The following is a 27,811-nucleotide window of genomic DNA, read 5'->3' on the forward strand; positions in this document are numbered from 1 at the left end:
GTGTCATAGGTGAGAGAGTTGTGGCAGGAGCCAGCTGTAAGGTCAAGTCAATCTGTGAAGACAAGAGTGAGGTCATCCCACAGAAATGACTTCATCAGCAAATGCAGCAAGGACAGTGTAGCTAAAGGGTCCACCATATCAGAAAAACCAGACCCATGAACTTATTGTGTGTTTCAGATGAACAAGATGCAACATCCTCACCTAAATCCCATAAAATGAGGGACACTGCGATGGTGATCTAACCATTGACCTGCCATCTGATCACCTGGGGCATGTATTAAGGGCCAGATAGGCAGAGAACTCCTGACTATTCCCAAGCAGTTTCAGCTCAGCAATCCCCACTGTTTGACAAGACCCACTTTAATTGCCATCTGTCTATTCATCCATCATTCATTCATCATTCATCAATGCATCACCCACCCATTCATCCATACATCATTCATCCATCCATCCCCCATCCATCATCTATCACCCATCCACCCATCATCCATCCATCTGTCCATCCATCCATCATTCATTCATCATTCATCCATGTATCACCCACCCATTCATCATCCATCATCCATCCATCCATCTATCCATCCGTTTATGCTCTTACACCCAGTCCTGTGATTCACCTCAAACGTCCTCTATTTCATTGTCTCGATCTACAAGCTCATTGCTGGGGTTTGTTAACATCTTGTCTAAGCATCTTCAGTGACTCAGACTCTGTAGCAGCTTTCCAACACTGCCTTGATGTGACTATTTTGTTCTCTGTGTGGCTTCTTTAAACCATTGGGAGCCACTCTGAAATTCATAGCTATGGGTATTTTACTATATGAAAGGCAGCATGTGATCTGAGAGAATCATTCATAATTAAGAGGGACATTACAGAGCTTGTGACTGTTGACAGCCATAGTCTCAAGAAAAATCCAGACAGCTTGATAAATTGTATCCAGTGGAACACTGTAGCCTGTCAATCTAACTCTGATATGTAACTTTTGACATTTCAAAAAGACACAGGAGTATCTGTCTATAGCACACTTAAAACATTCTCCTATTGTAGGAAATTCTGTTAGTCATCAACTTGAGATTCTATGAACAACTGAACTTGCCCTTTCTCTCATCTTGTACATACACATACACACATACACACCTGTAACTTCTTTATTATAGTATTAGAACAAGATATGATGAGAGTGATTAATCCTCAGAGAGACCCTAAACTTACCTTGGGACCTGTTTTCTAGGGAAAATAGGCAAACCTATAGCATGGAGACAGATATTCTAGAATCTATGTTTCCGTGTCTGTGTATGTGTGTGAGAGAGAGAGATGCATGCATGTGCTATGCATGTAGACATGAAAGGATCACTTGCATCAGTCTTTGTTTGTTCTTTCACCACAGGAGTTCCAGGGATCAAACTCAGAGCGTCGGGCTCCACAGCAAGTGCCTGTCTTTACGCACATTCACCTCTCTGGTCGAGACTCTCAACTCTGTACTTGTATGTATGATACATGCATTCATCTTTCCATATGAGCATGTGCTTTGGATCATCCCAACAAGTGCTTTAAACCTCCACTTTAATTCATTTTTTTCATTGTTTAATTTTGTGTTAGCACTAAATACTGACTTAATTGTTATGAGCCAAAGGTCAGAGAGAATGGAAAGAAAAGGTAAAATTGATGTTTTTATCTATGTGAAGACCAAACTAAGTTTGGATAAAAGCTGCTCCTGAGTGATGTGAAGTCAGGAGCATGATGGGCCAGTTTGAACTTTCGCCTGAAGTTTGGTGAGCTTGAAGACTCTATGTGGTAGCCAATCCTTCATAAATTATGTTTCAGGGTGACATTTAATTTCAGCAAAATAAGTTCATGTTGTTGGTTTAAACTTTACTGACTGGTAGAAGATGTCGGATACAGAAGTAAAGGAAGCTTGTTTTGCAAAATAAGATAAAAGCTTTACCTTTTCTCTCCAGTGTGAACTACTTGGTAACATCGGAGTTACTTAGTGCCGCTTTGGGAGTATATGAGTGTGTATGGAGCATGCCAAGGGATGCTGGGCTTGCCCCATTACTGCTGAGGATAACAGTGCCGTTCACCAGGAGGGAGATGTGCTCAGGTGTCTCACAGGGAAACAGAAGCTTACTTAAATGCATCAAAGTCAAGCTGGGAAGGTGGGGTTCAGGGGTGGAGGCGGGTGGGTCAGTGTTCCTGACTAGACAAATATTTGTAAGTAAACAGGTCTTCCAATGGCCAACCTGCTTTTCTGTCATAAGTGTTTCTGGGGAACCGGATGTAGGGTCCTCCACCCTTGCTCAAGGATCTGGCACAGCCCAAGGCAAGCCCAACACTCCTTTTAAATGGAAACACTTAAAAGCACACAGCTTGGCTTTAAACAATAGTTACTTTTTATGTTCTAGACAAATGAGCTTAAGAACCAATTGTGGTCAAGAGGTTAAAGACCTATAATAAATCACCATTAATAAGTTAAGACCTATAATAAATCACCATTGATAACTGTCTTTATCATATATATATATACACTAGAATAAGGACACTTCTGCCACCAACCCTTTGCAGAGGGAAATCTGCATGATGGGATCATTGAAGAATCTGGTCTTCCTCTTGATCTTCCACCTTCTGGAAGGAGTTCTGAGCAGTTCCCTCATCCAGCTGAACAAGAATGGCTACGAACACATTGTCATCACCATTGACCACAATGTGCCAGAAGATGAAGCCCTCATTCAACAGATAAAGGTACATTCTAAGAGGCAATTTAATTACCTGTGCTGTGGCAATTCCTAGCTATTAAATCCTCCATAAGCATAATGTTTTGATAAGGAGAACAAGATTTGTCTTGCTCCGGTTGCTTGGCTTGGAAAGACATTTTTATGTCTGAATCTCAGATTCTTTATCTGTAAAAGAAAACAACAGCTCTTTACCCACTAGGATTTTTACAAGAAACAAGGTGAATGTGACGTGTATAACTCTTGAGTTAGCTCTACTGTTATCACTTAACAAATGGTGTCGGTATTTACTGGCTGTAGGTTGTCACTGAAAAGTATTTTGCTCTATTTAGTGGCAGATTCAGCAGTATTCAGATACTGGTAACTGCACACAGCAGGTAATTCCTTTGCAGGATGCTACCACCAGAAGACCTTAGACCCTCTTTTTATTCTACTTGTAACTAACCCCTGATGCTAAATAGCTATTTAGCAAGTTAGCAAGCTCTAACTTAAAATTCTTCCAAGGGGCAGAGACTGGGGGGGCGGGGGGAATTAGCATCTTTCAACCTGGAAGCAAGGGGTCAGCTCTGGGCTGCCACAGATGTGGGGGAGTGGGAAGGGGCTCACATTGTTACTTCTTCTTATCCTGGAAGAGCTGAAAGAGTCTTCCAAACTGTCATCAGGAAGAGGAATGAGAGGAGGGCCTCCACGACAGTACAGGACTAAAAATAAGGCGGAAACACTTTCTAACAGACCACCCTGGGGTCTTCAGTCTGCCCACTGCACACCCCGGGTCAGCACTGTGGAAGGGGCGAGGGTCCTGCTCTTTTACAAGCAACCCTTTCACAAGAGCCTTGGGAGGAGCACATGAAAAACGCACAACAGCACCCAGGACATGGTAGGAGCTTAATAAACTGTAACTGTTGTCAACGGGTTCCAGTTACCTTTTTGTTTGTATTTGCTTTAGCAAAACTTTTGCTTTACTGTATTTTAAATTTTTATGTTTTTACCGGTTCTCTCTTTCATACATTAGTTTCATTTTCCTTGTTGCATTTCATTACCAGGCAATATGTCCTCTTTAGTTTTTTTATCATTTCTAAAATTAAAATTTTCTTCTTTGACAGTTTCCTCACATAGCTGAGTAGAAGCGATCCCCACTCTCCCTTCTCTCCCCTCCCCATCAGCAACATCCTTTCCCAGATTCATGACTTGTAGTGTTGTTTCTTGTGACACATTTAGTGACTATCTGTTCGACAATTGAACGTAAACTATTCATGGGGCCCTGGTGAGGTCACCAGTGAGCACACAACTGAAGGCAGTGACTCTTCTCTCTCCCCCACCCCCACCCCACCTCCAAATCTATCTAGTAAACAGTGAGGATTAGGGCAGCCAGAACCCCTCCTCCTTCAGTCACTTTCTTATTGTTATAAATTAAAAATAGAAGCAGGGGGACAGCCAGCAATGCTCTATGCTTGTCCTCAGGGAATGCTGGACCCTTCCAATAATCAACGCCCCCACACACACCCTTCCCTCAGGAAGAGTTTAAATGTATGTGTGAATATGATGTCATGCTCTCAGAATGCAGAACAAACGGCCCATGCCACCATTAAATCATGTAGACAAGAGCATTTTTTAATGCTACTTTCACTTCCTCCTGGAAGGCATTAAATAGTCACATTTCATGAGTGGAATCAGAGTAAAGTATTCAAACTTAGGCTTGTAGTTCTCTGCTGCCACGCCCCATCCGCCGCCCCCCAAAGAGCTGCCAGTGCAGTCACTAACAGCATGCGCAAAGCTTGAAACTGTGTGCTGCCAGGGCTGTCAGAGCCCCTCCTTCCCCAGGAGCAGGCAAAATGCCCAGAGCTGTCCATGGTGACCTCTCCTGCTTCCGCCTACTGCCCTCCTGGGAGCTGTGCACAGTGACAGCTCTCTCCTGTCTCTGTCAGGCACGCATTCTGCAGGGAGGGGCTTCCTTGTCGTGGACTCCCTTTATAAACTCAGTAAACGTTAGATGCTTGGTCAATCCTCAAGGCAGAAAGGTGGCCAGACCCCTGTCTGAGGAAGCTCCAACAGCCAGGCCCCCTCCCACAGACCTCTGTAATGGCTGCAAAGGTCATTTCTGGCCCCTCGATAGGACCCATCCCAGATTATGCTACTTTGAGGAGAATAGTCTAGGAAAAAAAAAAATCCCTGAGTTTTCCACAAAAATCCACCAATCCCTGAGCCCTGTAAGCTCAGGACTTGAAATCCCATCAGTTCTCACTCTGGAAATGTCTGCCCTGGAAAACGCCTCCCACTGGGAAATCCTACCTAAAGGCTGTGTCTGCCCAGTTCCCTGCTGCCTCCTCCAGGGAGCAGAGGCAGCCACTCTTGGATCCATCCCTCCTCTCCTGGATTCATCCCTCTAATAAATCTCTTTTAAAAGATTCAGTCCCTGGTCTCTCATCAGAAGAAGAAAAAAAGCAATGCAAAGAAAAAGAGAAGTAGAACAAGTGGAGGCTCCTGAGCGCCTTTGCTCAGCCTGGGGATACCTTCCCTTTGGAGCTGCAATGCTCAGAGCTGTGTGGTTCCTGGGCTCCCATGTCCCAGGATGCCCTTGCAATTATCAGGAAGGCCAGCAACAAGGTTTCTATCAATCGTCAAGTACTTGCTGATTTTATTTATTTGGAAGAATGATATTATGTTAAATCATTCCAGTGACTGTTAAAATCTGGGCTTTCGGGGTAGAAATGTAAAGACTAAACATCTGTTCTCAGTTGCCCAGGAGTCATTGTTGCCACCATCTGAAATGGGGGTGGGGGGCAGCTTGAAGAACAATGAATGAATACCCCAAGTTTATTCTCTGAGAAGGGTATCATTAGCTGAGTAAGGCTTCCCGCACCATGATGGGCTGTCCTCCTCCCATGTCTCTCCGAATGGGCAGTCTCCTCACGAGACTTGCCCCCGCAGCAAGACCTCTTTTTCTTTTTCCATTTCCCACTAGGACCTACACATTCTAATAGTTCCTGTTAAAACAAACAGAACCTGCACCCATTTCCCCGTTCCACTTTAACTTAAATGTCTCTCGTTTGCTTTAATTAATTTATTTAATCACTTCACATCCTAATCTCAGTGCACCCTCTCCTCCAAGTCACCTCCTGCTTTCCCCTCATCTTCTCAGAGAAGGGGAGGCCACCCCCTGGGTACCAACCCACCCTGGTACCCCAAAACACTGTAGGGCTAAATGCATCCTCTCCCACTGAGGCCAGACAAAGGAGCTCAGCTAGGGAGAGGGATCTAGAGGCAAGCGACAGAGTCAGAGACAGCCCCTACTCCAGTTGTTAGGGGACCCACGTGAAAAACAAGCTGCACATCTGCTACATGTGTGTAGGGGGCCTATGTCCAGCCTGTGCTTGCTTGTTGGTGGTTCAGTCTCTGTGAGCCCCCATGGCCCTAAGTTAGTTGGCTCTGTAGGTCTTCTTGTGGTGTTCTTGCTCCCTCTCACTCCCTCTGTCCTTCCTCCCACAAGACTCCCTGAACTCTACCTAATGTTTGGCTGTGGGTCTCTGCATCTGTTTCCATCAGCTGCTGGGTGAAGTCTCTCAGAAGACAGTTATGCTAAGCTTCCATCTGCAAGCAGAGTATCACTAATAGTAGTGTCAGGGTTGGCTCTCTCCCATGGAGTGGGTCTCAATCATCCTTCCTTGGACCCTTCTTGTTACTTAGCTTCTTTGGGTCAGTCGATTGTAATACCCACTTATAAGTGAGTACATACCATCCGTGTCATTCTGGGTCTGGGTTACCTCACTCAGGATGATAATTTCTAGTTCCAACCATTCGCCTGCAAATTTCATGATGTCTTTGTTTTTAAAACAAAAAACTATCCCATTGTGTAAACATACCACAAGTTCTGAATCCATTCTTCAGTTGAGGGACATCTAGGTTGTTTCCAGATTCTGGCTATTACAAATGAAGCTACTATGAACATAGTTGGGCAAATGTCCTTGTGGTATAGTGGGTCATCTTTTGGGTGTATGCTCAGGAGTAGTATAGCTGGGTCTTGAGGTAGATCTATTCCCAATTTTCTGAGAAAATGCCAGATTGATTTCCACAGTGGCTGTGCAAGTTTGCATTCCCACCAGCAATGGAGAAGTGTTTCCCTTGTTCTACGTCCTTTCCAGCATGAGCTGTCACTTGACTTTCTAATTTTAGCCATTCTGACAGGGGAAATAGGGGATAGCAGAGTCACTTTGATTTGCATTTCTCTGATGACTAAGGACATTGAGTATTTCTTTAAGTGCTTCTTGGCCATTAGAGATCCCTCGGTTGAGAATTTTTGTTTAGCCCTGTACCCCGTTTTTAATTGGATTATTTGGTTTGTTGGTGTTTAACTTCTTGAGTTCTTTATATATTCTGGATATTAGCCCTCTGTTAGATGTAGGGTTGGTGAAGATCTTTTCCCAAATAAACGTTTCTTAACCTGCTGTCTGTAGTTACCGTTTCTGGTCTCTCACCTCTCACCCCTCTGCCTCCACTCCCTCAGCACTGCTGTCTCCATTCTGCAGACATGGCTCACCTGTATTGCACACTTGCCAGCCTTCATCCCATTGCTTCTGATTTCCTTCCCATCCACTGATTCTTACCCCCTGGCCACCTCAGAACAGCAGACTTCTCTTCTTTCCTGTCAGCACTGATTCTCCATCCTCGCTGACACACTGGCTTCTTTCTGCAGCATTATCTGAACACTCTCTATGCTCCCTTGGTACAGTGCACCTCAGGGAGCCTGCAGGCACACTAGCTGCTGCTGCTCCCTCACCTCTTAGAAATAAAGCTATGCACAATTTGCAACTACTAAATGATGCTCTTTCCTTAAATCTAACTCTTAATACTATCCTTAAATGAACGCATCCAGTATCAGATCTCACATTCTCTCCAGTGCTGTGTGCTGTGAGACCTGGAGAATTATACCTCAGTCCTCAGTTTTCCTCTCTGAATTTTATTTATGGTCAAGGGATGAAATGTAATGAAGGCATGAAATAACAGCGAATAAATGTTAGTGCTAAGAAAACGTCTTCTTCCGAGGGTCACACGTGTGATGTCATTTGTGAGGTAGTCCTAACAACATCTCCCTTGCTGCAAGTGGTGAGATCAGAGCTTAGAATCGGAGAGTGCCTAATGTCCCACAAGAAGTGGCCGAGCCCGGATTAGCATCTGCCTTCATACAGACAGTGTGTGTTGCTCGGCATTGCTCTGTGGTGTGGCCCACACTCAGGAAGATCCACTGTTACTAAGAAGCAGTGCGCCCTGCCCAGTTGGGCCTTCGAAAGGAGAATACAGAGGCTGTTGAAATGACTCATAGCTCAGTGTGTTTTCAGTGATGTTACACATGTTCTCTCCTGCCAGGACATGGTGACTCAGGCCTCTCCATACCTGTTCAAAGCTACAGGGAAAAGATTTTACTTCAAAAACGTTGCCATTTTGATTCCTGAAAACTGGAAGAGGAAACCAGACTATAAGAGGCCAAAGCTCGAAACCTTCAAAAATGTGAGAACAAGTTCCTTTTGACATCTATTTTCTTCTGTGAGCCAGTGTCTGTCTGGTTGGTTGGTTGGTTGATTGGGGCATTTTGGCACAATTTATTTTCATGCTACACTATTTCCCCTGAAACAACCGGTACTCACTTGTTTGCTGAAATGCTGTGATCATCTTTTTTTTTCCCCAGGCTGATGTCCTCGTGTCAGCAGCTAGCCCTGCAGGTAATGACAAGCCCTACACTGAGCATGTAGGAGCGTGTGGAGAAAAGGGAATCAGGATTCACCTGACGCCCGACTTCTTAGCAGGAAAGAAGCGGCCTCTGTATGGACCACAAGGTATGCACTCAGCTAAAGCACTCAAGAAAATTACACATAATGTACCAACTGAATATTAACTATGCTAGTCTCTTTCTAAGTAAGCCTACAGATGACAAGCTAGAAATGAAGCTAAGGAAATATGGTTTTTCTTTTAAAACAAGGAGTCGGAGAGGTGTGTTTCTGCGCTATAATTTAGCATTTGTTTGTGTTTCTGTATAGGCGTGGCATATTAACTTTATAAACTATTATAGTTCCCGGTGAATACATTAAAATTGTTTGGCACGAAGCATCAGACTTCTAGGATCTACAGGCTTCGCCTGACTCTATTAAATCTCCTTCCTGCAGTTCATATAATGGCCACCACCAGATGGTGAAAGTGTGCTTGGGCGCATCTGAGTTGAGTTCCTGATTCAGCAGGATTTGGTTCCTGATTCTGTAGAATTCGGGAGAGGCTTGGGCGCTGCATTTTTAAACAGGCTTTTAGGTGATGCCGCACCACCACTCTGTGGGTAACAGATGGAGTCATCTCGCTGTCATCTCGCCTAAGCCTGTCACTGCTGTGTGGGGCATACCAGTCATCCCAGTCCGGTACAGCCGAGACAGAAGGATCCTGAGATCAGCCTGGACTACACAGGGAGACCCTGTTACAAAATTAAACTCTATCATGTCAATATGAGCTATGCAGAGCGATCTTTAGATGAAATAGTAAAAGCACACGCATGTGCTTTATACATAAACACAAATGTGGTTAGTTGTTGACTAACTGGTGTTCTTGAATAACTAGTGTTCAAAAATCAATTCCTAAAAAAGACTAGAATTCTCCAGAATTAGTTTGGTTTTCTTAACTTAGGCAAGGCAGAAGAAAAAGGCAAGCCCTGGTGTTGTATGCCCCACCCACACACAGATTAGAAAGGTCTGAACCTTGCCTCTGTGCTGTACAATATTCCATTTCACTTCTATGACCAGAAGACTCTTAACCTATGACTCAATACATATATGTTGAATTAATTGATCGATCTGCACTGTCCCAGTCCTGAGCTCACTGTAGCCACCACAGCTGGATATCACCTTAAATGATTCCTTTATAACCACGACCCCAGTCCTTTGCCCTCCAGATCATCTGGTACCTTTGACAGATAGTCGTTGCCTTTTCAGCACTTGAAAGAAAATTCAGTGCAAATCCTCAGTGAGGGCCCTCTCGCCTAGCTCTCTGAACTCAGCCCACCTTGAACTATAATTCAGAACCACAAGATGTGCATAAGTCACTAAGTCATCCAAATATTACAGATACTTGTTGGGTGCCTAGTAGTATCTAGATATGATATGCCCAGATACAACAGGAGAGAACTCACATTGCCTAACTTCATAGAGGTAAGTATGATGACAGCAAATATTGCAAGGTGCCAAATAATGAAACTGCAGGAGGAGCGCCTAGTCTGCTCTGAGCATGTTAGGGTGTCAGCTGGGTGGATCAAAGCTTGATTCTATTTCTCCCATAATGCTTTGGAGACAGGATTTCAAAAAACAAAAATGTTGTCAAGGCTGGCTTTGAACTAATGATCCTTCTGCTTCAGCCTCTTGAATATCTGGGATTGCAGACACTGACCGCCAGGCCTAGATGGAAGCATTTGAGAGAGGAGCAGTAATTACCACTGCAGACAGTGAGAGATGCCAACAAGAGAAAGTATGTGAAAAAAGAACCAGAGGTGAAAAAGAGCGTGATGCGGCCTACCGCAAAATACTCAGAAAGTTGTGATTACAGAGCCCAGAAGGTGAAGAGCAGGAAGAGGGCTGGAGTTAGCAGGCACTCCCACACTGTGCTAAGGAGTTGAACTTAACTCTTGTTAAGGCATTTTCTCTCTCTGATCCTGCTTGTCTTCCACAAGATCAAGTAGTTGGTGGGGAGGCAGCCGCCTGACCAGTGTGTTTACAGCCTCCTGGCTCTAAGTCATCAGTCCATGAACACATGATAAACCAAAATAAATACGTGTATCCTACAGAACTGCATACTTGTCATTTAAGGCCATGCTCAGGAAATCAAGCTTCTAATTTTACTATTCAGAAATCTATCCTAAAGCAAAGCCAAATAAGCACGGAGAAGAATTTTCTTTCTAGTGTGAGGTTATTTCACATTAAGTATCTTCAGCTGCTTGACTTTTTTCTCACAGAGAGGGTATTTGTCCATTTGTGGGCTACTCTCCGATGGGGCGTCTTCAATGAATACAACAATGAGCAGAAATTCTACTTATCCGAAGGGAAACCCAAAGCAGTGCGGTATGTGTATTTTGACTTCCCTTCACCAAACAATTTTAAAATGTAACCTTTCCTTGAATTGCTTCTAAAACACCAGTTTTCTGTCTTATTTTCTATTTCTAAGGCATTCTTTTTTCACGTTACTACAAAATGACCAATGTTTCTCAGTTCTGTGAACTGAGTTTCCCGCTTTGTAAATCACTGCCAGGCAGTCTGACAGGTGTCTCTGCTTTGTGGCCTCTGTGCCACATAGAGTACATCCTCGACTCATCTTGCTGACCTGACCACATGCTGGTTAGACTTTTCAAATCTCAGCCAGTGGACACTATTCCAACCCTGCTGTCTGTCTCTACTACGTCTCTTTCCTAAGCTTCACACACACACACACACACACACACACGATATTGTGTCCTCCCCTAAGAGAAAAGCTGTTTCATACTCATCGATTTCTAAGATCTAGAGTGTCTGGTCAGCGCCTTCTCCCTCCCACAGCTCTGGTGCACTTTAGGCAACATGACTACCATGGCCAAGATAGGAGAGCTCTGTTATCGTGGGCTTTCTAGGAGGAACACTCATCTGTGTAAGCATTTCCTCTCTTCCCCTCTGGGAGATTTATTTTGTACCACCTCAGTTTTGTGTGTTACTGAATAAACTGAGACAACTGTGATCATGACAGCCACCTTGTCTTCTTGCTGAGACTGCCCCTAGCATGTCTCTATTAAATATGGCACTGACTATTAGATTGCATAGATACTCTACGATACATGAGGAGAATAACTTCTGGACTGCTATCATTTTTTTAATACTTTTGGGCTTACAAATACTTTAAAGACTGTTTTGAAAGACAAAGGATAATAAGTAGTGTGTGTGTGTGTGTTGATACTGTTTCTCTTTAGGGACCACGGTGGTCACGTTGTCTGAATTTAGTGTTTTTGTTATATGATGGTATGTACGTTCTTCTTGGTTTAATGGGGGGGAAAGTCATGCAAAAGGCCAGCAGTCAGAAAGTTCAGGTGAGTGACTGCCCTGTAGAGATGATCACATTGCCTAACACCTAACCTTTATGTGCTTTCAGATGTTCAGCAGCAATTACTGGTAAAAATCAAGTTCGTCGGTGTCAGGGAGGCAGTTGTATCGCTGGCGGAAGGTGCATGATTGACAGATTAACAGGACTGTATAGAAAAGATTGTGCTTTCATACCAGATCCACAACAGACTGTAACAGCATCCATAATGTACAGTCAAAGTATTGATTCTGTAAGTGCCTTGTTGTTCTCCGCATGCCCGTATACATTTAGGGAGGTCAGTTTGGTTTTGGGTTTGCCCAAGCACTCTAAGGGAAGATCAAATTTTAAAAACACTACCTACCAGCTTTAGGGGGAAAGTCAGCAGCTGAATCTCTTTGAGATAAGCTAGTTTGCAGAAACCAAGCATATAGAACTCTTGCCATGTGTCACACTGGGCCAAATCTTGAGGAAGCGGTTTAGTGTGACATTGTCTGTCAGGGTGGCAAAGGACTCTTTTGTGCATTGCACTCTAAGACCACAGAGGAGCGAGTAGACATCTGAATGGACATCCCTCTCTAGGAGAAGGATAGAAAATGAGGAAAATATTTGGGAAGTGGATGAAGACAGGTTTACAAAGCAGGCGGTGGAGAATGAATTCCCTGGTGAAGACACACGAGCAAAGGGAGGGGGTGAAGAAGCCTGGCAGGCCTGAGAACCAACAGGCTAGACTAGAAGACATTACAGACTTGGACCACACAGCCCAGAGGAAGGTGGGGAGTGAAGGGAAAATCTCCAGCTCGTGACTGCTGTTTGCTGGACAAGCCACAAGGCTTGTAGAATGTGGGTCCTCACTAACCACACATAGGGTCTTGTAGGACTAAGGTTCCCATGGTAAAGTGCCTGCTGGCCAAACACAGACCTGAGCTCAGATCCCCAGAACCTATGCAAAAAGCCAGCACTGAGAGAGAGATGGGGCTAGGTTGATGGCTGAAGGTCAATGGCAGCCAGTTTCATCAAATAGATGGATTTCAGACACACTGGGAAAGCCTGTCTCAAAACAAAACAAAACAAAACAAAACAAAACAAAACAAAACAAAAAAACTGAAGATGGGGAGGGAAAAAGGATACCTAACACTGACCTCAGCCCTCCATGTGAACACGCTTGCATGAGGACTGGCACACATACCTGTGCACACAACACACACAGAGCATGCATACAATATAAACACTAAAAGCCTTATTATGAAAGTAAAAGGAAAGTGTTCTCAAACAGCTGTGGGGTGAACAAACTGGAGAAACAGCAGTGCGGAAAAGTCGGATAAGTCATGAGTGACTACAGTCTGAAGGAAGGACCACGAGGACTCAGATGATGGAGAGTTTCTTGGCATGGAGGGGGCGGGTGTGGACTGTAATCAGGAAGGAATGTCTACATCCTGATTGTTTTGGAGAGGAGGGAGAACAGAAACTTCCCTATTTCTTGAGCTGGGTGACTAGGGGCTTAGTGTTGACACCAAATCAGAAATGTACTCGGAGGGAGAAGCTGATGCAGGAAAGCGATGCACTCATTATGAAGACGTGGATGGAGCTGGAGGAAACAAGTTTCCAGATGAATTTTAGAGAGGCCTGGAATGATGCATGTTCAAGGTTGAACGCAGTATGTTGGTTAATGGGGGTTCAGAAAGTGAAGTAGTGGAGTTTGGTGGTGAGGATGGAGAGACAGGATTGCACACTGAGAGGAATACTGGAGTGTGGTGTGAAGAAGGGTGACATCTGGAGAGGAAAGGGAGCCACCTTAGAGCAGGTAGGTTGTTAACTGCAGAACAGTCCAATGAGGCTGAAGACAAGGACCGAGACAGGACTGTAGACTATCATTTTCCCAGTAGTGGTGAGACTGTGAGACTGAGCCATGGTTATAAGCGAGCAGAGGAGCCTGGGAATGGGGAGATGGGGGGGGGGTTCTGCTAAATAGTTTAACAGATATAGTATATGTATTGTTATATTGGCAATTTCAGGTGGTTGAGTTCTGTACAGAAAAAAATCACAATAAAGAAGCCCCAAATGCCCAAAACCAACGATGCAACCTCCGAAGCACATGGGAAGTCATCCAGGAATCTGAGGACTTTAAGCAAACCACTCCCATGACCACTCAGCCACCCACACCCACCTTCTCCTTGCTGCAAGCAGGACAAAGAATTGTGTGTTTAGTTCTCGATAAGTCTGGGAGCATGATGGTATGTTCACTGAGCACCTTTGGGGCTTGGATTGCAGGTGTGTGTGTGTGTGTGTGTGTGTGCGTGTGTGTGTGTGTGTGTGTAACAATCTGGACTGTACTCTGGACTTGGTAGAGAATAAAGACAACAGGAGGACCAGACCACAACAGAAGCTTTGTCATTAGAAATGTTCATCTTGGGATGGAGAGATAGCTCTGCTGTTGAAGTGCTTGTCTTGCAAGCATAAGGGCATGAGTTCAAGGCACAGAACTAGCTTTTGATTCCAGCGCTGGGTAGAGACAGGCAAATCTCAGTGGCTTCTTCACCAGCAAACTCCAGGAGATAAGAAGGATGTGAGCGCGCGATGTTCACATTGCCTCATTCCACAGACTCAGCATCAACTGCCCCTCATGAGCAAAGATCTGATGAATTATACAAGCTTCATATTGTGTGCGTGTTGCTAGCATAACTGGCCTAGAGTTCCATGTAAGCCTTATTTAGGCCTATTACTGATGCACTGGGTTCCCGTGATTATGGAATATAGCTTTTTGCTTTTTGCCATTTATGCAAAAGCTCTACAATTTTACCCAGAGCGGATGCCAAGTCCTAATGGAAAATATCACCCATAAAAGGGCACAGCGTAAGTATACACCTGCTTCGAGGCAGCCCCTTCTAAGTACCTGTTAGCCTGTTACCCTGATACCCTGTTTATTTCAGGGCCAACTTGACTGCTTCTGTCTGTCCACCCTTTCAGGCTGATAACCGTCTTAACCGGCTGAATCAGGCAAGCAAGCTTTTCCTGCTGCAGACCGTGGAGAAGGGAGCCTGGGTCGGCCTGGTGACGTTCGACAGTGCGGCCTACATCCAAAGTGAGCTCACCCAGATAAAGGGTGGTGCTGACAGAAATTCGCTGACTAAGCGCTTGCCCTCGGTCGCTTCTGGAGGAACATCCATATGCTCTGGCCTTCAAGCAGCATTTAGAGTAAGGCGTGGTCCACTGTTGTCATTTGCAATTGTTTGTGAGTTTTGCTCCTATGAAATTTTCATTTCTAGAGTTTCCATACATGGCTGGTGTCAGACTGAATCATATGACCGGGGACAAAGTGACAGGCAGAAGGTACAAAGACACAGGCCTCCAGAGCTATTACTAATTTACTTCTTCATATTCACTCCTTCATGCTCTGTCCTCTTCTGCACCTAGGCATTCAGGCTTTTCTGCATGCATGCCTGCACTGAAAATATGTCTCATGTGCCTCCTCCACCCAGCTCTACAAGGTTACACATTCTTAGACTCAGTGGCAGGGTCATCTGATCTCATCTGATGACACAACTCAGTTACCTTTTGTCTCCCTGAGGGAAACATGGAAACCCCAGCCTAGACTCCATGACACACAGCAATTATTAGAAATTTGACAAAGGGATCCAATCTGGGCCATAGTTTTTACTTCCAAGGCCCTGAAGCACCTTGGTTAGACCAAGGCTGTGACCACAGACCCCGAAGCCCTGGTTCTTTCCCATGTCCATCATCTCAGTCCACTCGGTCAACTCTCTTCTGACATCATCAAGGTCGCCTTATGTTGTGCTCCCCCGTCCGCACTCAAACAGAGAATGCAGTCGGGGGAAGTCTCCTGCCTCCCTCCCCCTCCAGCCTTCTGGCTGTACCATCTGATTCTGACATCTTCACGCAGAGAGCAGAGGCTGCAGGACTTGCTCTTGACTCTGCCCTGGATGTTGATCTCTTTCCATCATTTCAGTGATGTGTGCAGTCTGGTTTTCCTGAATGGATCACATAGGCCTTTATTTCATTGTCTTTTCATCATAATCTCATTTACCATTGGCAGATGTGCACTGTCCTCTATGCTCTGTTAAAAGTGTAACTAGGTATACAACTGGACATAAGAGTGGGAGAGTCAGAAGGTCGGGGTCTTCCTTGTCTACACAGGGAGTTTGATGCCTGTGTAGGCTACATGATACACTGTTTCAAAAAACAAACATCAAAGGTGTGTGTGTGTGTGTGTGTGTGTGTGTGTGTGTGTTTGTGTGTGTGTGGTGTATGTGTGTGTATGTGTATGTGGTATGTGTGTGGGGTGTGTGTGTGTGTGTGTGGTATGTGTATGGTATATGTGTGTGTGTGTGTATGTGGTCGGTGTGTGGGGTGTGGGGGAGGGTGTGTGTGTGTGTGTGTGTGTGTGTGTGTGTGTGTGTGTGTAAAGGAACAAAGTAATACCTTGCTAATCAGAAGGGTATTAGAAGGGAACAATGTCCAGTCAGAATCTATGGTACCAACTTAAAGTTGATATCGCCAGATAGCAAAAAGCTAAAGCTAAGACCTCCTCTGGGTCCGCTATCCCTCAGCTGGTTCCTGGTGTTTTCTGATAGCATCTTGGAACTTCTCAAAGCTTCTCAGGGAGAGAGCAAATGAAGGAAACTCCAAACCCCTGTGTCCTATCCCAGAACTGGCTGTCCCTAGGACTACCCTGCATTGCTCAGCATCCATGCTGGGGCAGGCTAACAACAAAAAAAGATCACTGTTGAGTTCCGTGACAGAAGTGCTACAGCGGTGTCACTGCAAGCCAGGTGCTCCTCCAACGTCCCCAGACATGTGCTTGGTCCCCCCACAGTTGCTCCTTCCTGTCCCATGTGAATTCAGTTTCCACAAACACCCTGGCCACCTCAAAACTGACAGCTGCTGCTCTCGATCGTGTCCTCAGGTGATAAAGAAGAAGTACCCAACGGATGGGTCTGAGATCGTGCTGCTGACAGATGGGGAGGACAATACCATCAGCTCCTGCTTTGACATGGTGAGGAAGAGTGGGGCCATCATCCACACGGTGGCCCTGGGACCGACTGTTGCTAAAGAGCTGGAGCAGCTGTCCAAAATGACAGGTGAGGGACGGCCTGTAGAGGCCATTGTTTCTACCAATGGACCCCATGCTGCGGTCGGTCACCTGGGGAGTCAGGAAAAACGGGGTAAGGAGAGAGGGAGTAATGTCAGCCAAGGAGCTACACTTCTCCCAAAGACCATTACCACTGACTCTACCCATTCTCCTGAAGGTCTTGGCTCCAGGACCAGGCCAGATCACAGAAGATGACACTGTGCTACACCTTAGTGACAACTCGGGGAGCCCTTCCCGGGTACCTTATAAGTGTTTAACTTTACCTGGGAAAGGCAGGAGGGAGACACGGGGGAAAGGTGAAGAGCCTGATGAACAATGCAGAGGCTGCTTCAGTCAAGCAGTATACAGCAGCTTCTCCGCAGAAGCCCAGTGTGCTGTGAATCTAAGTCACACACACACACACACACACACACAGAGAGAGAGAGAGAGAGAGAGAGAGAGAGAGAGAGAGTTCTGAACCTCAGCTTTTGTAGCAGAATATGTGAACATTTCCTTTTACTTAGGGATAATATTAGAAATATAAACTATTACCATTGGAGCCTAATGTATCCACCCATGGATAGTACACATGATTAGAGAAGGTTAGCTCCCAAAAGAAAAGAAATGAAGGGCAGACGGAGCAAAGGGTGGAGGCAGATTTACACACTAGCCTCAGTCTGGCCAAGGGACTTGTAGACTGGAAACACAATACAAACTTGGTCCTCCCTTGGGACGAGAGGGCTCCCTTCTGTACCGCTGCACCCTTCCGCCAACGGGCATTTATTGTCGAAGCAGAGCAGGGTAAGAGCCATTTTTCTGTGAAGAATGGCTCTTTTGGGGTAAGGCCATCCTCTAGAGAACAAGGCAGCCATTAGTCGCTGGTAGCCAACACTTGACACAAAGCACACTTCTCCTTACCTGTAAGAGTCTTAAAACAAGTGGGATGAAGGCAGAACTGCAGAGACCCCGCCCCCAGCTTTGGGTGTGATTTAATACCCAAGGTACTCCAAGGTGCTTTCCACCAAGCTCACAACCCGAGTTCTGTCCCTGGAACCTACGCTGTGTAAAGAGAGAGGCAGCTGCCACACCTCGTCCTTTGCCCTTCACACTGTGACACACACACACACACACACACACACACACACATAATGAATACAAAGAAGATAGTTAAGAGTGACTTCCTCTTTGCTTCTTCAGTTATACTCATTCTCGATACCCAAGCTTCCAGGCCTGCTGTATTCATCTTTCTCTTACTACACACCCCAGTTCTCTGCAAGAGTCCCTTCGTCCACTGTTATTTCTTGATGTCACACACGTATCTCTCTTGGCTTGAGATACAACTTTAAAACCCAGTTTGTTAGATCGGCATTTAAATAAGAGCAAGCCAATCTGTGCAGACTGTGCTTTAATAGACTTTCTCGTGCGGAGACACATGAGGTCTAAAACACAGATGCTCTGGGGGTTTGTGCAGATAGTTTAAATAGCTTCATGACAGCATTTCTGAAGCTATCCACTAACAGAACTGAAAAATCAGTGTCAATGGGACATGATGGTGTAAACCTGTAAGCACATTAGGTAGGGTAGAGGCAGGAAGATCTGGAGTAAAGGTCATCCTTGGATAAATAGAAGTCTTGAAGCTGGCCTGAACTATAGAAGACTCTGTCACAAACATGAATATATACATATATATATATATATATATATGTATATATACATATATATATACTCACAAGCTGATACTGATACATATATATGTAGAGATATATGATATATATGATATCTATATCAATATATATATAAGATATATTGATATCTATATCTGAGTAAGTGTACATGTATGTTTGCTATTCATTTATATTGTTATTCAATTATATTGTGTATCCTGCTATCTTAGCTATAACTAAAATGTTGTAAATGCTTGCTTTCTGGAAAATAACTTCTGATGACGTACTTGCATTTTAGGAGGTTTGCAGACATATGCTTCTGACGAGGCTCAGAACAATGGCCTCGTTGACGCTTTCGCTGCCCTTTCATCAGGAAATGGAGCTATCTCTCAGAATTCCATCCAGGTGGGGGTTCTTACTATTTGGTTTCTCACATTTACTTATAATCACAGACTAAACTGTCGAATGCTTTGTATTCTACATTCCTTTGTGTATTAAAATTTCCAGTCTTCAGCTTGACATCAAACATTATTTTCCAAATGCAGTCTTCCTTACTAAAATGAGGCTGTTGGCATTTACCTATTTTCTAAGAAAATGAAGTGACTTACAAAGACCAGCAACATGAAACATAATGTGTACTAATCTTTTGTAAGCATTTGCTAACACGCACTCATTGCAATATGATTGACTCACATAGTCTTCAAAACAGATCATTTATACATTCTCAAGGACAAATGTTCAAACATGATTTGCATTATTTTTCCATTGCCTCGAGCCCTGAGTCCTTAAGATTTGCCATGATTTTCCTGTAGCAGAGAGACAGCGCTTTACCCTGTGCAAACCCCGTGAAGTCCACTCAGACTCCTAAATCTTGAATCTGAATCTGCCATTAGCTGATGTTGGGAAAAGACCCTCACCTCTCTAAGCATGGGGAGAAAGCTTCTGCAGACTGTCTGGTTCTAAAATGCCAAGAAACTCAAATTATCTTTCAAATATCTTGGGACTGTTTTTGAGAAGGACAAATAGATTTCAAAGTGCTCTGGTAGAATAATTGCAGAAACTGTGTGTGGAATTTTCTCTTTTCTTTCTTTCTTTCTTTCTTTCTTTCTTTCTTTCTTTCTTTCTTTCTTTCTTTCTTTCTTTCTTTCTTCTCTCATACATTACATCCCAACTGCAGGTTCTCCTACATCCCCTGTCTCCCCTCCCTCCCCTCCCTCTTCCTCCTCTTAGAAAAGAGCAGGCCTCCCAGGGATATCAACTAAATATGGCATAACACACTACAATAAGACCTGGCACATACCATCACCTCAAGGCTGGACAAGGCAACCCAGAAGGAGAACAGTGTGAAGCTCAATCTTTCACAGTCAAAGTTTGAGTAAATGTGGAGAAATGGCGGCACATCAAAGCCTGGATAACAGCTTTCTAAACAATAGGCTTTGGGGCTGGCTGATGTCCCCTATTTCCAGTCTAAGGAGATAGCAATGGCTCCTATGTTGGTTGTCCTGCACGAAATTTAATTTAAAACTACACTCAAGGGCCTTGTTTTTTCAAAGAAAGGAATGCACCCCAAAAAGGTAATTCAGCATGGAAAGGTGAGCAGGACTCATTTACTAACCTACCATAAGAACAAGAGGTTCTGTCCTGGGAGGTACTATAATTAGAGATACACTAGCAAAGCACAGGGTGATGTTCATCAAAGGACAGCCACGGAGAAAACTCCATCAAAGCCCACAGGAAGGAGATGATTCATACATCCTAAAAGATAGACATCAGTGAAGGCTTCATGAAGAATGTGACATTTGCACCAAATTCTGGAGGACCAGAAAGGCTCAGACAAGCAGAGGGGAAGTAATGCTGTCTAGGAGAAACAGACAGTGTGAAGTTCGGGATTCATAAATCCTGAGAGGGAGGTGGTCTTTTGGGTGGAGAAAGAAATATCATGGAAACTTGAAGCTGAAATAGTAACTTAGAATTGAATACTAAATGACTCTAAATACCAAACAAAGGACTCAACAACACCTGCAGACCTTTTAGTTTGGGGCTTGGCAGTCAGGTGGTAAGCCCTGAGATGTATACTTCCTGTCTAGGGAGTAAAGTGTTGGTCTTCTCAACAGCTGGAGAGCAGGGGCGCTAGTCTGCAGAATAGCCAGTGGATGAACGGCTCAGTCATCGTGGACAGCACCGTGGGGAAGGACACCTTGTTTCTTGTCACCTGGACAAAAGCTCTTCCCAAGATTCTTCTCTGGGATCCCAGTGGAAAAAGACAAAATGGTTTCAAAACAGACACAGACACCAAGATGGCCTACCTCCAAGTCCCAGGCACTGCCAAGGTACAGAGTCAGCTTTCTTGCAGGCTAGGCAAAATTATTTTTAACAAATAATAGTAGATTTAAAAAAGAAAAAAAAAAAAGAGAGAGAGAGAGAGTGAGTATGACATCAGGAGAAAACAATGACAACTTTGTTCATTGAAGTCAGCCAGCCAGTTAGGACAATAGGTAATTTTATGTCCCCAAATGAAAGGGGAAAAAAATTGATGTATATAGGAGTTGGGAAGACAATGATTCTTGTTGCTTCAGGATAATGAAAACCTGTTTTCCTGTCCCTGAAAACTCATGCCTTGGAAACTCCAGGTAGTGGTCAATAAGGAGACAGCTTTCAGGCCTCATTATCCCGAACTAGGTTGGTCTTGACAGTGGGAGCCATGTAGTTAGTCTAAACACACTCACTGTTGCCTCGACTGAGAGTCAAGGACATCCACATCTTCTTAGACATGCTTATAATGTGCTTTAGTCACATAGGCATTTGTTGTATGTGACAGTGAAGTTAGGCCTTTGTCACTAACTGGAAATACCTGCATCTGTTTTGGTCAGGTTGGCGTTTGGAAATACAGCCTGCAAGCGAGCTTGCAAACCGTCACATTGACCGTCACCTCCCGAGCCTCAAGTGCTAAGCTGCCTCCTATTACATTGACCCCAATAGTGGGCAAAGACACAGGGAAATTCCCCAGCCCTGTGCCAGTGTATACAACCATTCGCCAAGGAGCATCACCCATTCTCAAGGCCAATGTCACAGCCCTGATTGAATCTGTGAACGGAAAAACAGTAACCCTGGAATTACTGGATAATGGAGCAGGTGACGATCAAAGAAACTATAAATTAGGTCTTCTTCTCAGTCACCACCAAGGAATGGCAATGGGCACGGTCTGGGGCAGACCATCGGCTGCAGGGAACCTGGCACTGGGATTGAAAGGGCTATCTGCATCCCTGTACATGGCAGATTCCAAAATGCTGGGAAACATGAGGAAGGGTCCAGGCTCAGCCTCTACAAAGCCAAATTACATTACTGTTTGAGTGCAATAGGGTTAGAGGCTACACAGAACTGTCTGCCTACCAAACTAAGGGAAGGGAATAACAGAGATTTTCTGTTAGGCCCAATGACTACTCAACATGTATGCACATACAGACACACATATCTTCATTTTTATGTTCACCGCACACGTTTAGACACTACTATCCCCGCATTACTGGCGAAGAAACACTGTCACACTTCAAACAACAGAACTGAATTCCAGCACAGGTCTCGATGATTGCTCTCCCCAAGTGAAAAATTCTGCCCATTTTTCCTGAATTTAAAAAATCTGTAAGGAAGTAATGCGAGTCTGTATTTCTTCTGTAGAGGTATCTGTTTACTGTGACAGAGGTATATTTATTAGAATGAATTTTATAAGTGAATTCCAATCACAAACATCTCCTAGGGAAAAATTATGGATTTTTCCTCCCTAATTGTGTACATGGGGCAATCTGATTTGACTTGACAGATAAAGAGTGAGCTGATAGCTCATGACAGCAGTCATGACAGAGACATGTGAAATGACCTCTGATTTAAAAAAAAAAAAAAAAAGGACAGTTCAGGGAGAAAAGACTTACACAGACATACATATGCATTTACATACATATGCATAAACGTCAGGCCTTGGTCTGTACATAATCAAGCCTCATGAGGGTCTCTTGTAGATAATGCTCAGTTTCTCTTTTTGCAAAATGTTGACCCACATACAGATTGGAAATACAGGTTTTCAGTTGCCTTTCCAGTATTCATAAATTCCTTCATCTCCTTGTCAAGGTGCCGATGCTACCAAGAACGACGGTGTGTACTCAAGGTTTTTTACAGCTTTCGATACAAATGGTAGATACAGCATAAAAATACGGGCTCATGGAGGAAATGCTGCAGAGAGACAGAACTCGGCACCTCAGAAGAATGCAGCCATGTACATAGATGGCTGGATTGAGAATGGTGAGTGACCTGGAGAGTTGACTGAAAGACTTGAGTCCAGAAGAACCACTAAGTCTGTGAGGCAGAACGATGCAAGACAACTCTTGGTTTCTGAGTCTTACCTCTGCCTTATTATTGTTTGGAGCTAGGTGACCCTTTGTGCTGAGTTCACTCTCGTGTCCTACAGGCTCCTGCTGTGTCGCTGAAATCCATCCACTAGATGCCAGGAACAGCCCCACCCCCAAGTTATGGCATCCAAAAATGTCCCTAATCATCCCCTGTTTTCCTGTAAGAGGGCAAAATACCCCATCTGAAAACCAACCAGGTCTACGGCCATACCACCCTGAACATGCCCGATCTCATCCGAAAACCAACCAGGCAGATGATAGCTTTTAACCACTTTGATTCCAAACCACATCATCTACAAGATAAAATATATCTCTATTGCTTCACTTTTTCCCACTTCAAAATCATAGTGGTCTTTGAGGTAAACAAATGGGAAAATATGTCTTAAGAAATAAGACATTCCACCCCACTCTGGGTTTACAACACTTGTCTGAGATCAGAGCGAGATTGAGAGCAACAGAGTCTAGAGGATCTCAGGACTTGCTTTGGGAAATTAAAACCACCAAAATATTGTTTTAAAGAAGCAGACTTTATGAGAAATCAAATTCTGAACAATGCCATATCATGAGCAGAACACTGCTATTAAAGACAGGTTCTGAAAGCTCAGATGGCTGAGCGAACCACAGTAGTTTTTGAAGCACCTAATTAGTTTACATAAGAGTGTGACTCAAATTCGGAAACTGCTACATGAATAAATTCCCAGGTGTTGACAGACAGTTGGGCTGGGTGTGGGTGTCACACATCTGCAATCATAGCACTTTGGGGACACACGCAGGAAGACAGTGACACTATCTTCCAAGAGGCCGACTTGGACTACACCGTCAGACACTGTCTCACACTAAAAAGAGACAGGATTGGGATTCTTTCAGGAGCATAAAGGAACATAACATTTACAATTTCCTGAGAAATTGGAGTCAAGTAAGAAAGACAGAACACAAATACAGAAAATGTGAAAACTGCGTAAATTAAACAATCAAGGAAATTCTCGAAAGCCAAGGAGATTAAGTACCAAGTAGGTGGGAGAGAGTATGGCACGCACAATATTATCAAAATGATGCGAGACTTCTTCAGGTGATATCATGCTTAAACAGAGATGGTGTTTAAACTGACACGGTGGAAGACGGGAAAAAACGAGGGGCCAGTGAGATGGCTCAGTAGGTAAGGTGCTTGCTGATGACTCACGGCTAAGCCTAACAGTCCTGGGGTAATTTGCCCTGTGACCTCCACATGCTTTCCTTCAACACAAATAACTAAATAAATAATTTTTAAAATTAAAGACAAAAACAAAAAGAAGAAATACAATTTCAGAAAAAAAATATTAGTTAATTCTAGAGTTTTCTTTTTCCTTTTACAACCAGGAGACACCTGTTAGGTAAAGAAATGTGGGCCTCCCTTTGCTCATTTTCTTCTTATGCAACCCAATTTGGGGGTCTTGTCACCAAACTTTAAGGTGAATTTTATTGGTGAAAGGAGAGGAGAAAAGAAGAGTGGGAAGATCCAGAAAAAAAAAAAAAAAAAAAAAAAAGGGTGGGTAGGCTAGCCCTTCAGTGGTGTTGCTTTTCATACTTTGAATAAATTCTAACACAGGTGAAATAAAAATGAATCCTCCACGTCCTGAAACTAGTTATGTTCAGAAAGAGCAACTGAGCTTCAGCAGGACATCTTCGGGGGGATCGTTTGTGGCCACTAATGTCCCCAAGGCTCCCGTGCCTGACCTCTTTCCACCTTGCCAAATCACCGACCTGAAGGCCAGCATCCAAGGTCACAACCTTGTGACTCTGACTTGGACGGCCCCCGGGGATGACTATGACCAGGGGAGAGGTAAGGCCTTTACGGTGAAGACTATATAAGGAGCAACCAACCAAGCAGGGGCACAGGAGGGGTTTGCAGGTGTGTTGGGTGGAGGAAACCGAAGGCAGGGAGTGAATTAAAGGTGCATATTTTAAAAGACCTTCTTAAGGAATAAGACATCTTATCTAGGGAAAGAAAACTCCAGGAGTTTGTGTTTTGTTTTGAGGTTTGTTGTCATTCCCCCCACCCCCTTGATAAATGAGGCTTTGTAGTGTTTCTAGAGAAACTATGAATAGAGGGTCAATATCTTTGAAAGAAATTTCCCATCCGATTAGAATTTGGCTCTCAAATACAAAAATAAGATCTGGGGTGCAGCCTAAGGTTCTCTGTTTCTTGCACGTGTTTATGAAATGTGTGGGCAGCAGGCTGACCTAGTAAACTAGAACCTGCATTTTAAGATTCTCTGAGCAAGCTAATGTTTGAGCACCAACCCCCCCTCCAAATAATGAAATAATAAGCCGTGATACCCTCCTTCCTCAGCCAAGCCCTACACTCAGAAACTCTGACCAAGGCGTCAAGCCACCATTGAACCAAGTTTATGTTCACTCTGTTAAGAATAACAAGCGCATACAGTAGCTAACAGCTCCTGTGATAAGCAGTTCCCTTTACTCACTGTAGTTCCTGAGATGATGATGTAGTCCCTAGCCGACTTTTTAAAGTTTAATATTTGAGAACTACAAGTCACATTCTCCCTCACTCTTCTTTTTATCTTCTATTCTAGCCTCCAAGTACATCATCAGAATGAGTACCAGTATCGCCGATCTTAGAGACAAGTTCAATACCTCAGTCCAAGTGAGCACTATCGACCTCATCCCCAAAGAAGCCAACTCTCAGGAGACCTTTGAGTTTGAGCTGCAAAACAACGCTTTTGAAAATGGCACTGACATCTTCCTTGCTATCCAGGCTGTGGATAAATCCAATCTAAAATCAGAAATCTCTAACATTGCCCGGGCATCTGTGTTTATCCCCACTCCTGAAGACACATCTTTTCCTTGTCCTGATGTTAGTATCAACAGCACCATTCCTGGCGTCTATGTGTTAAAAATAATGTGGAAGTGGATCAGGGAAATTCAGGTGAAGCTAGGTTTGCACTGAACTTTCAGGCAATGAATAGATCATTCCTTTCATTGTAGAATTTTCTAAAAATGCATTTTAGACTTCCTGTAGGGGGCGATATAGTAATATGGGAAAAACTGATCCAGATGTATTAAAAAATTATCTGTTCAAATTCAAAAGTGTGAATATTCATTGATCAGTCTTTGAATGGTAAGCTTGAATGCTTGCGAGTGTTGCTTGTGCCGAGTAGATTTTAATCTGTCCTAAGGAACTTTGCCAGCTAAAAATAGGACTCAATTGCAGTTAGTCGATCTACTAACTATTAAAACATCAGAAATGCCTAACCCAACTATTTAAATACAAAAGGGCTGGTTTCTTATTTAGGGCCCCAGCCTAGCCTGAGCAAGAATGTGTCTTCTGTTCTCTAGATCTGAATGAGGATGGCACAGTTAGAGAAGGGAGTCTACTTTAGAAAGAAATCCCACACTGGGGCTTCCATGGGAGTAGAAATGCATACCATGTGCCTGAACCTACAAGAGTCAGTGATACTTAAAGCCACAGTGCTATCCAATGAGGAGGAGTAGGAAGATCCAGGCCAAGTGATACAGAAATTTAAAAATTTATTTAATAATTATTTTACAAATTCCTATTAACAGCTGTCCCAGTTACTTTCCTATTGCTGTGAAGAGACATCAAGACCAAGGCAGCTTACAAAAGAAAGTATCTAACTGAGGGCTTGTTTGTAGTCAGAGAGTGAGTCCATAGGCATCATGATAGGGAGTGTGGCTGTAGGCTGGCAAGGAGGTACTGGAGCAGTCGCTCAAGACTTACGTCTTATACACAAGTTGGAAGCACAGAGAGACAGAGACAGAGAAAGAGAGAGATGGGGAGGGGACTGGGCCTGGAAACCTGACATCTCACCCCCAGCGAAACACCTCTTTCAAAAAGGCTGCACCTAATCTGCCCCAAAACAGTTCTACCAACAAGGGACCAAGCCTTCAAGCATGTGAGCCCATGGGCCACTCTTATTCAAACCACTACAACAGCTTACCAACCTAAGCTCCTTTGGTGGTACTCAGTTAAACCCATGGATGTTGTTTGGCTGCTGATACAGTAGGCCATTATTTCTACATCCATCCAAAATGTATTTCTTTACTTTCAGACCTTCCTTATTACAAATTTGAAGTTAAGAACAAGTTAAGATAATTAAAGACACAAGCAATAGTGGGAAGCAGAGAATGGAGATTTATTCAAAGTGGACATATTAGCAAGCAAAAAAAGTCTAGGGATCCCACCCACTCCATATTCAGAGTGAGGTTTCATTTAAATAGAAGACAAGAGGTATGCATAATTAAGCCATCTGGGTCAAGGTATGGCCCTGTCCATCAGTGACCCAGGATTGTCACTCATGCAAAGTGGTCTACAAGTTGTCAAAGCTGGGTTCTAGCAGACAGGTCCTTCTTCTGGCTGGAACCAGGACCCCCGCCTTTTCCTTTTCCAATTCTTTGAAGAGTGTCTTAGTTAGGATTACTATTGCTGTGATGAAACATGACCAAAAAGCAAATTGTGGAGGAAAGGGCTTACATCTCTTACACTTCCTCAGCAGTGCCGTCATCTGAGGAAGTCATAACAGGAACTCAAACAGGGGAGGAACCTGGAGGCAGGAGCTGATGCAGAGGCTATGGAGAGAATGTTGCTCACTCGCTTACTCCTCATAGCTGGCTCAGCCTGCTTTCTTATAGAACCCAGGACCACCAGAGCAGGGATGGCCCCACCCACAATGGGCCAGGCCCTCACACATCATTCACTAAGAAAATGCCTTACAGGCTTGTCTGCAGATGGGTTTTCTGGAGGCGTGTACTCAGTTCAGGCTCCTTCCTCTTCAATGACCATAGCTTGTGTCAAGTTGACATAAAATAGCCAGCACAGGAATCAGTTTCATAGTATACTGGCCAAAGAG

At 44.1% G+C, this 27,811-nt stretch overlaps 1 protein-coding gene across 1 annotated transcript; it reads left to right on the forward strand.

Annotated features, from left to right (window-relative positions):
* The first annotated feature begins 2,572 nt into the window (after window positions 1–2,572).
* Clca1 (chloride channel accessory 1) lies at window positions 2,573–25,890 on the forward strand. The gene is made up of 14 exons (XM_055614409.1): window positions 2,573–2,737; window positions 8,089–8,229; window positions 8,408–8,555; window positions 10,706–10,811; window positions 11,866–12,046; window positions 13,809–14,027; window positions 14,761–14,988; window positions 16,718–16,892; window positions 18,845–18,951; window positions 20,661–20,876; window positions 21,417–21,678; window positions 22,669–22,839; window positions 24,532–24,765; window positions 25,517–25,890. Exons 1-14 carry the CDS (start codon window positions 2,573–2,575, stop codon window positions 25,888–25,890), a joined length of 2,727 nt encoding a protein of 908 aa, XP_055470384.1.
* Window positions 25,891–27,811: the final 1,921 nt, after the last annotated feature.

The sequence above is a fragment of the Psammomys obesus genome, unplaced genomic scaffold, assembly GCF_907164565.1.
Source record: "Psammomys obesus unplaced genomic scaffold, mPsaObe1.curated_primary_1811, whole genome shotgun sequence".
In the NCBI taxonomy this organism is placed as follows: domain Eukaryota; kingdom Metazoa; phylum Chordata; class Mammalia; order Rodentia; family Muridae; genus Psammomys; species Psammomys obesus.

Coding starts and splice junctions, on each gene's coding strand:
- Clca1 (XM_055614409.1), top strand. CDS start 2,573: ATGATGGGATCATTGAAGAATCTGGTCTTCCTCTTGATCTTCCACCTT. Junction 22,840..24,531: donor AGATGGCTGGATTGAGAATG/GTGAGTGACCTG, acceptor ATTCTAACACAG/GTGAAATAAAAATGAATCCT. Junction 24,766..25,516: donor TGACTATGACCAGGGGAGAG/GTAAGGCCTTTA, acceptor CTTCTATTCTAG/CCTCCAAGTACATCATCAGA.